Source organism: Microtus ochrogaster, chromosome 10 (genome assembly GCF_000317375.1).
Source record: "Microtus ochrogaster isolate Prairie Vole_2 chromosome 10, MicOch1.0, whole genome shotgun sequence".
Lineage (NCBI taxonomy): Eukaryota > Metazoa > Chordata > Mammalia > Rodentia > Cricetidae > Microtus > Microtus ochrogaster.
Window position 1 is genome coordinate 43,770,655 of NC_022016.1, and position 9,966 is coordinate 43,780,620.

The following is a 9,966-nucleotide window of genomic DNA, read 5'->3' on the forward strand; positions in this document are numbered from 1 at the left end:
GCTCTGTAGACCAGGCTGGTCTCGAACTCACAGAGATCCGCCTGCCTCTGCCTCCCGAGTGCTGGGATTAAAGCCGTGCGCCACCATCGCCCGGCCGCTGTTAATTTCTTGTGATGCAGTCTTGCCATGGAGCCCAGACTGGCTGGAAACTGGGACTGTAGATACAGACAGTTGAGACCTGTTGTATGGGTGTTGGGATTCGAACCTGGGCACTCAGGAAGAGCAATCAGTGTTCTAACAGCAGAATCATCGTTTCTTCAGCCTCTCTTCTGGCTTCTGCATGCAGTATACATCGATACATGCAGGCAAAACATGTAAAAGTTTTGTTTTGTTTTGTTTTTTCAAATAAGAAAGTAGTCTATTTGAGGCCCTTCCTTGCTCTTCCCCTCCTCCAGAATGAGCTCTTCCCCATCATACCCCTGCTTTCCACCATAGCTTCCTGCCGGAGGCTCTACAGTCCACACACTGAGGGGAAGGGCATCAACAGCAGTGAAGCTGAACTTTCCTTCCCGTGGGTTCACTAGGAACTGCTGGTGTCTGCGTTCATTCACCTGGGGGTATAGACACTCCTTTACCTGCCAAAACACCACCCTTCCTCCCATGGTTCCTCTTTTTCTGGCTTTGGGATTCTTCAGACCAAGAATAGCCTGCCTGTGTTATTGTCATTTTTGTTTTTCTTTTGAGACCAGGTTGCTCTGTGTAGGCTGGAGTCCTTCTGGATTCATTCTGCCTTATGAAGTCTTTAGCTTTATCTGTAAGTGAAGTCGGGAACCCTAAGGAAGAGCCAGAATTCCACCCTGCCTTAGTCTCCTTGCTCTGGGATCACAGGCATGGTATCATCTACCATGTTCGGTGTTCACATGGTATAGCCCAGTGGAGCTGGGTCGGGTTTAGAAGCTGATCTTTTTTTTTTTTGGTTTTGGTTTTTCGAGACAGGGTTTCTCTGTGGCTTTGGAGCCTGTCCTGGAACTAGCTCTGTAGACCAGGCTGGTCTCGAACTCACAGAGATCCGCCTGCCTCTGCCTCCCGAGTGCTGGGATTAAAGGCGTGCGCCACCACCGCCCGGCGAAGCTGATCTTTTTTACATGGAGTTGGACCCACTTAGGAGAGGCACATTACCCCCAGAGAATACTCAGCTGCCCATGGAGTATTTCTGTCCCCTTTGCCCCGTGTCCACTCAGAACAAAGTCATGGCTTCAGTGTTTATTGTCCTAGCCATGGGATTCGGTGACACCATCAAGACTCTGGGCATCTTTGTAAAAAAATAAAAATAATAGTGGTAATTTGATCCTTATTTGAGACTGGAATCTCCAAGCTGATGCTTCCCTGTATGACACAGCAGTGTAGGCCTGTGTGGTTCCTGGAGGAGATTCCTATTTTCCTTGGAGTCTGTCCTGTGAGAGGGTGTAACTGAGCTCAGTTTCTCAGAACAAGCCTGGGAGCAAATGCCCAGAGCCGTGTACCTGGTGCTGGCAGAGAGGTCTCCCTCTGTTCACTGTCTGAGCACTCTGCCAGTGGCCAGCTCCGCTCCCCTGGAGTTGCTTGGCTTTGGGTCTCATTCTGTGTCTGATGGGAGACCTTCCTCCGCTTTTGTAAAGCAACCCTGCCTGCAGGATGGCTGGCATGGCAATCGTAGTTTTTGCAGTGCCAGTGGTGTGGCTTGGGAAGGTGACAGGATCAAATCTTAAGGTTTTCCCAGTAGTTCATCTCAGTGTCGGGTGTTACTTTCAAGAAACAGTAAAACAGCGTGCCACATTTATTTGCTGGGCGTGACTGGCTGGGGACAGAGGCATATTTACTCAGGTGGGTCTTCATGAAGGCCTTCTTTCTGCCCTGCACCACGTGCAGGTCCTGGGAAGATGGTTATTCCAGTAGCCCTAGAGAAGGAAGTACAGACTCAGTGGATCAGGGCAGCTCTCCTCTGTCTGTCCTCTGACCTTTGTGGGCATAGGAAAGTGAGAATCCACACAAGAAATCGATGAATCGTTTCCCCTGTAAAAATCATGACTTGGAAACTTGTGAAAATGGCACAAAACACACCCTGTTTTGTCAGCCAAACCTTGGCAGTGGCCTGTCCCTGTCTTTAGCTGGGGCCAATGTTCTATTTGTTTTTTAAGATTTATTTACTGTGAATACAGTGTTCTGCCTGAATGGATCCCACCAGAAGAGGGCACCATATCTCATTATAGATGGTTGTGAGCCATCACGTGGTTGCTGGGAATTGAACTCATGACCTCTGGAAGGACAGCCAGTGCTCTTAACCTCTGAACTCTCTCTCCAGCCCCAGAGCCAATGATTTAGAAGCCTTTTGCCCCAGGTATGTCTCTTTATATATAAAACTTAACTCCTTCCTTGACTGGAGCAGGTGCTGGGTTTAAATTCTGTTTGAAAGTGTTTGAATTTCACAGATGCGAAAACTATTTTAGTTGGAGAAGCTGGAATAAGCAGTGGGGAACTTAATAGAGGGCTTAGGACTGGAGAGATGACTCAGAGTTCAAATCCCAGCACTCGAATTAGGCAGCTCATAAACATCTGTAACTCTCGTTACAAGGAACCTGACACCTTCTGGACTCCGGGGTACCGCACAGGCCAACACATACACTCAGACACACCTGCACACTCACAAATAAAGAGGTTGCTGTGTAAGACATTGCATTTGCTCTTGAAATGGCACTGCATTAGAGTAATTCCTAGAATTAATACCGTTCTAGCAGGAGCTGTGCTTGGTAGAGAATCTGGGTATCTGTCAAGAGCATTCTGTGTCTTTTCTGTGCATTGACTGTATTTATTTCAGCTGTGTTCTTGGTAGAGAATCTGGGTATCTGTCAAGAGCATTCCGTGTCTTTTCTGTGCATTGACTGTATTTCAGCTGTGTTCTGGCCTTTCCAGGTGCCCAGAGACTTGATGGTGCCTCCCAAGCACAGTATATTGTGTTGCCAAAAATGAGTGATAGTGTTTGTACTTGAATCTAGCTTCTGATAGTAGAATTTTGTATTGTTTGTAAGAGATACAAATTAGGAAAGATGAAAAGAACCTTTTAGAAAACACCATTAAAGAAAGTGTAGGACTCAACCAGTGGATTGAGCACCAGAGTCACTTCAAGACTAACAGCTGTTCAGTTTGCTGATTCTCCTTATAGACAATAGTTAGGTAAATCACTGATAGAGCTGGCCAGCTTGAACTGCCTCCTTCCTTGTAGAACACAGCAGGTCCCCTCCTGAGGAATTGTCCCTGTAGCTGTGGTTTGGAATGTGGCCTTTGAACTCCTTATCCCCTGCCTCCACACCCTCAGCCTCTACTTCCTTAGTGCTGGGTTTGTGGGTGAGTGCTGAGACACTGGTGTCTTAGAAACAGGGTCTCCAGCCTGGGCACCATTGACTTTGGAAGCTGTTCCTCACCTGGAGGCTGCCCTGTATTGCAGGACACTTAGCAGTACCACAGTCTCTACCCAGTAGCAGCCCCCACCTCACCCACCTGCCATAGTCACAACCAAAAATGTCTTGACCTTGCCAGATGCCTCTTAGGCAGAATCACCTGTGGCTGAGAGCCCTCTCCAGCAAATACTGCTGAGCACATAGCTCCTTCCCTCCAGGAACTGGTCCTCACAGAGTGAGACACAGAGCCTGCCTCCACGTCACATTCAGGCACCTGGAATCCCTGCTGCTCAGTACAGAGGGCCCCCGGGCTGAGGTCCTAAATGTATGGGGTAATGGTCTCTGCTCATCCTTGTCTGCAGTGCTGGCTTTGTGGTAATTAGGTTCTGTGAGAAGTCTCCCTCTGATTCCCCCTCAGATTCCCTGGGTCCACTTTGGGGACAAACAGTAGGATTATCTCCTATCCCCTTTCCCTCAGTGCTGGCCACAGATTGTTTGTGTCAGTACAAACTAGATTTTGAGCTGGTTGACACTGTGGCTGTGAAGGGCTGTAAAAGGGAAAGTCAACCCCAGGAGTAGGTGCCCAGTGCACCATGGGGATCACTGCAAGGGAGAGGAGGCGCCTGGGTTGTGCAGGCTCAATGGGGCGTACAGGGGCTGAGGATGCTGTAGGCAAGTGGGGCCGCTCATTGGGTTCTGAGGACTGATAGCTCAGTCCTGTTCTAGTGCAAAAGAGGAACAGGAGATTAGAGGTAGGGGAGAGGCAGAATTCAGATATGGTCCTTGAGCAGTTGAGTGGGGACAAGACTTGGCTAGGTAGGTGTGGAGTGACTCTGAAGGACAGTCCAGGAGAGGGGCTGGAGGCTATGCAGAGAACCCAGCCTAATGGTGAGATCCAGAACTGTTGTGTGGTCATGGGGCTAAGGGGAGATGGATCTGCAGAGGGAACCTGGTCCCCAAACCTCAGGTCTAGTAGGAGGACACAGCCATGTCCCTGGCTAGAGAGAGGACATTGCCCTTAGCTTGGAAAAATAGAGACTTAAGGTTTTATTTGAGAGAGATTTTTTTCCACTTTTATATACATTTTTTTCCTCTAGGAAATAGACAGACGGTTGGAAAAAAAACTGAAGATCACACAAAAGGAGAGGTAAGGCTGATGTCTGGCGTGAAGGCTCATGCTCTCTGCCACTGGAGAGCTGGGCAGGCAGTATTCCCCAGCAGGCTGATAACTTTAGAAGGTTAGGCTCCTGGGCACTAGCTCTTCAATTCCAGTAGAAGACCAGGACCCTGGATTGAGGCTTTGGGATGAGGCTAGGTGGGCTCTGTATGAGGTCATCTCATTGACAGCGGCAAGGTGACAAGTTGCAAGGTTTGGGTTTAGCTGTGACTGCCCCGTGACTCTGAGGTGGGGTGAGTTGTTTTTCCCTCTGGACATCGGTATCTTCTGTAATGAAGAGTTTGGACAGATGGCTTCTCTGTGGCCTTTGGTGTGCAGTTTAGGCTGTTATGAGGTGTCTTGGAAGGGAAGATTCTTGGAAATTCTTGCGAGACCTTTAATAATTGCTCTCTCACATCCATCCGTGCAGCATGGAAAATGGGTTTCAGAGTGGGTACTGGGCTTAGGTAACAGGGACAAGCAACAGAGTAGAACCAGCTACGTCATTCCCCCAGGGGATTCTGGGAGGCCCCTGCCCCACACTGGCTTTCCAGACTCCCTGCTGTTGTGATGAGACTGCTGGCTCCTTTCCTTTTCCCAGGAGCTGCTTCCTATGGTCATTGTTCCATGCTGCTCCCACCCCTCCAGGACCTTTCCACTGGACTCAGAGCGCGTAGCTTCTACCCTTCCTGACAACCCAGGCTCTGGCGAAGGTCTCAGTGGTTGTGACAGGTCTGGGGTGGCCTGGTGGCTGGTGTGTTAATCTTGCCTTGCTCCAGTTCTCATCTGTGGCATCTGTTTCCTCCCTCCCTGTGTTGTTGGCCTCTTTGTGTTTGGGGAATTTCACCTCTGCTTGTGGCCACTTGGCATTGATGTGCACATCCACTAACCTTGGACAATGCTTTTCTTTTGAGCATTTGCCAAGCACTGTTTCTAGGACCGGCCTTCACCCTAGCCCCGCCGCTGCCCATCAGAACAGAGAGCCCTAGTAAGGGAGATTTCTCTGCTCAAAGGCTCTTGTGTGGAGGTGACTTGCTTGTCTGGTGCAGCCTGTCTCTGAGAGGCACAGGTCACTGGCCAGAAGGCAGAGAGAGTTTGATAAATGTCTTGCTTGTTGCCAGATAGGGTGGCATAGCAGGTGCCTATATATTGTCTTATTTTGAGCACACGCTGTAGGAGACCTGGACAGAGGGGCTCCCAGCTCACTAGCCTCTCATTCTCTGGTCTGTGTAGGGAAGCTGGGGTTTTCATCAAAGTCGTTGAATTTTGGGTATGGAATGTTTGGTGTCAAGGGCCAAACGGTGCTTGCTGGGCCTGTTGTGCGCATGGAGAGGAAGTCCTAGGACACAAGGTGGTGAACTGGCCCCTGCAGAGTTAGATCTGTGGAGCAGGTTCTGTGCCCTGCAGAGCTAGTGGCAAGGTGACGCTTGAGTGGGAGTGCAATTGTGGTCCTGGGCCGTGACTAGTTAGAAGGAGGACAGTGGTGAGGAGGGTGTGGGCTTGGATGGGCCTTCTGGTCCTTGTGGGGTTTGTGAAGTTGTGTTTGCTCTTTGTCAGCAGGAAATCCAAATCTCCTCCCAAAGTGCCCATTGTGATTCAAGACGATAGCCTTCCCACGGGGCCCCCTCCACAGATCCGCATCCTCAAGAGGCCCACCAGCAACGGTGTGCTCAGCAGCCCCAACTCTACCAGCAGGCCAGCCCTTCCTGTCAAGTCCCTAGCGCAGCGGGAGGCAGAGTACGCAGAGGCCAGGAGACGGATCTTGGGCAGTGCCAGCCCTGAGGAGGAACAGGAGAAACCCATCCTTGACAGGTGAGTGTGGCTGCCAGCAGTGGCAGGGCAATGGGAGGAACAGGTAGAATGTATCCCACACCAACCTGCAGGGTACCTTTATGTGGGTTCTGGGAATCCAACTGAGGTCCTCAGCTTCAGAGGCAAGTACTGTATTAGCGAAGCTCTCTTCAGCCTAGGGATACTATAGGATATTAAGTGGTTGGCTGATGGGCCCCCTCCACAGCTAGAGACGCCAGGAAGCAGGCTGCACAGGGAACAGAGGATGGGCTTTGACTTGAGCTTTGTCAGCCGCACTCTTTACAGCTACTTCACCTGATGTCTGGTCTGAGAAGTAGGGTAATGGTCATACCTGTCTTGCCATTCAGCCATTGGGTACATACTTACCAGTGAGCAGATGGCCATTAAGGTGCCAAGTTCTGCCCAGGACCCCAGAAAAGTCCAGTGTTTAGGTGCTGGGTCTCCAGCAGACCCGTGTGAGCTTTTGCTAAAATTTAAATATTTCACTTATGTCTTTTTATTATTATTTTAGATTTGTATTATGTGTGTTTCTGATAACATTTGTTAAAAATGCCTTTGGAACTGGATGGTGGTGGTGCTTAATCCCAGCACTGGAGAGGCAGAGGCTGGAGGATCTTTATGAGTTTGAGGCCAAGCTGGTCTACAGAGTGAGTTCCAGATCATCCAAAGCTAGAGAGAAACTCTGTCTCAAAAAAAGAGACAATCAAAAAAAAACCCCAAAAACCTGCCTTAGGAGGCTGAAGACACACGGCTTAGTCAGTCTTAGAGTGCTTGCCACACAAGCATTGGGAACCTCAGTTTGGATCCCCAGTACCTACATGAAAGCTGGGCACAGGCTGCTGAGGTGGCTCAGCAGGTAAGGGCACAGGGTGCCAAGCCTGGCTGCCTGAGTCCAGTTTCTGGAACCCTCCCACCACCTGCCTGGTGTTCTCTGGCCTCCGTACTCAGGCTTTGGGGTGCACGTGGACACCTATGTACATGCACACAGTTCAAAATTGTTTTTAAAAAGGAAATTGAAGGTTGAGGAAAATACCAGATGTCACAGAAGTGCACACGGGGACACACAAAAGCCTGTTTTTGAGAAAGGGTCTCCTGTAGCTCAGGCTAGCCTCAGACTCACTACTGTATAAAGGATAACCTTGAATGCTGGTCCTTCTTTCTCTACCTCCATACCGCTGGGATTCCAGGCATGTACCACCTCACCTGGTTTACATAGAACTGGAATCAAACCTAGGCCTGCATACATGCTAGGCAAGCACTCTGCTAAGACACAGGTCCAGCCCATACTTTTTGAATGTCACTTTTGGGACAGTTTTTTTTCCTGTAGCCTAGGCTGACCTGACAGTCGTCCTGTCTCAACCTCCCCGGAGGTAGGAGTACAAACACACCACACCAGACTGCTCTTTCTTTTTTCCCCAGTGTTGGGGACTGCATGGTTGGCCTCAAAGCCGGTTAGGCAGGTAGCCTGCCTCCGAGCCTGGCCCTAGTCCTCTTCCCTGAGGCTGTCTTTGGCTTGCTATTCTGGGCTTGGACAGTTGATTTTGTTCCTTGTCTATCCCTGCTTGGTGATGTTTTGGTTGCTTTTTGGCTTTTTGAAACCAGGTTCTCACACATGCTAGCGTAGAATTCAGTGTAGCCCAGCCAGCATTGCACTCTGGGTGGTCCTTCGGCCTCCCTAGCACTGTTACAGGTGTGTGTCACCATGTCCAGTGCTGTTTGTCTTGAAGGAACCTCCGTTCTGTTTTCTCCTCTTAGTCTGCACCTGTCTGGAGTGGGAAAAGTCCATTTCCTTCTGTCTTCTCTAGTACTAGGAGTCAGCAGCTAGCCTCATGGTTTGGAGGGAAGCAGGAGGCAGACAGGTGGGTGCCAGTTCACTCCTGCGTGCACAGCTAGGGCCCAATGCTGGAGCAGTCTGTTAGCTCTGTGGGAGATGTGCTGCCATAGCCACTCCTCCCTCCATGGGATCGGGTGCACACACTCCCTCAGCTCACAAATGAGAAGTGGGCAGTGCTGTAACTGCTAGGAGTTAACACAGACCATGGACCATTACCTCCTTCCCACAGGAGCTGCCAAAGTGGAAAATGTCCCTAGTCTGCTTGCCAAAGTAGCAGCCTTGGCATCTCCAGTTGGCTGCTAACCCCAACCTCTGCCATGGGTTGATTTTTTTTTTTTTTTTTTAAGGTTCGGGGACTTCAGGCTGGGAGGGGGCTCAGTTGGCATTAGTGCTGTAAGACAAGCATGAGGACCCCAGCCTGAATCCCCAGCACCCACATAAAAGCCAAGCAAAGCTACAAGTGGGTGGGGCAGAGGGATGTGAAGGGGTTAAAAGGATCCCTGGAGCTCATTGACCAGCCAACCTAGTCAGTGAGTTCCAGGTTCAGTGACTTGATGAATAAGATAGAGAGCAGGGGAGGAGGACACTTGACAATATTTGGCCAGACATAAACACTTGTGCATACATGTCCCCACACTCAACAAACGACACACACAAAACAATTATTTGAGCATTTTTTATATCCTCAAGGCCTTCTTCCTCTTATCTTCTTTTAGGCCAACCAGGATCTCCCAACCCGAAGACAGCAGGCAGCCCAGTAATGTGATCAGACAGCCTTTGGGTCCTGATGGGTCACAAGGCTTCAAACAGCGCAGATAAATGCAGGCAAGAAAGGATGCCGCTGCCGCCACCATCGCCTCCTGGATTGTCTGCCATGGGTCGCACTGCCGTGGCAGACATCTGGACTTGAGCAGAGGGAACGACCTGACTTACTTGCACTGTGATCCCCCTTGCTCCGCCCACTGTGACCTTGAACCCCATGCACTGTGACCTCTGCCTCCCCCCCTTCCCACTGTGATTGGCGTGTTGACAAGGGCTGTCCTAAGTCAATAGAAAGGGAAAGGGTGGGGATTAGGGGAGGATTGGGGGAACCTACCAAGGACTCAGAGTAGAGGGTCAGACAGTGCCACTTGGCCTCTTGGGGTAAAGCCAGTGCCAGCAATAACAGTTTATCATGCTCATTAATTTGGGATTTCAAAAGACAAATGAAAACTCCCCCACCCACCCCAAGTGCATGTCACCATCACTTAAAAGGAAGTTCCATTGAAAATATCCTTTCCTTTTTTTTTCTTCCTATTTTTGTTTGTTTATACAAATATCTGATTTGCAAGAAAAAGTGCATGGAAGGGGTTTTAGCAGTTTAATGAATTTTTAATTGAGAAGGGTAGTTTGGTAGTCACTTGAGGATGTTTCTAGGAAATTTGCTAGAAACATTAACCAATAGGATTTTGGTGAGCTTAGCTTCTGTATTCCTACTGCCGCCCAGAAAAGGCGGGGCTCTGGAGCCCCCAGTAGATGAGCACTGTGCCTATATCGCCTTCTTCCAGCTAAGTCCCAACTAAGTTACCTAGAGACAGCTCAGAGAGCCTGGGGGAGGCGCCAGCCCCACCTCTAGTATTGTGGGAGATGGGGAAAGTGACAGACTTCCCCTTCCCATACCCCTCAGGGTGGCTCCCTGCCAGCCAGGCTTGCTGTGTCTAGAGGCGGACAGGACAGGGAGTGTTGGGGAGGAGACACACTCTGGGCTCAGAATCAGGCAGTGGTGGCACTTGTCAAGTGCTTGCTGTCAG

General features: G+C 50.0%; 1 protein-coding gene across 2 annotated transcripts in view; it reads left to right on the forward strand.

The window, feature by feature from the left end:
• Positions 1 to 9,446, forward strand: part of Szrd1 (SUZ RNA binding domain containing 1) — a 24,821-nt gene extending 15,375 nt beyond the window's left edge. Inside the window, exons 2-4 of one of the 2 annotated variants that reach the window (XM_013348474.1) lie at positions 4,472 to 4,521; positions 6,088 to 6,342; positions 8,893 to 9,446. In XM_013348474.1, coding sequence (XP_013203928.1) covers positions 4,472 to 4,521; positions 6,088 to 6,342; positions 8,893 to 8,995 — 408 coding nt within the window. In that variant the 3' untranslated portion in view covers positions 8,996 to 9,446. The remainder of the gene's footprint in view (positions 1 to 4,471; positions 4,522 to 6,087; positions 6,343 to 8,892) is intronic. The other variant, XM_013348475.1, reaches the window with a different exon arrangement.
• The last annotated feature ends 520 nt before the right edge of the window (positions 9,447 to 9,966 follow it).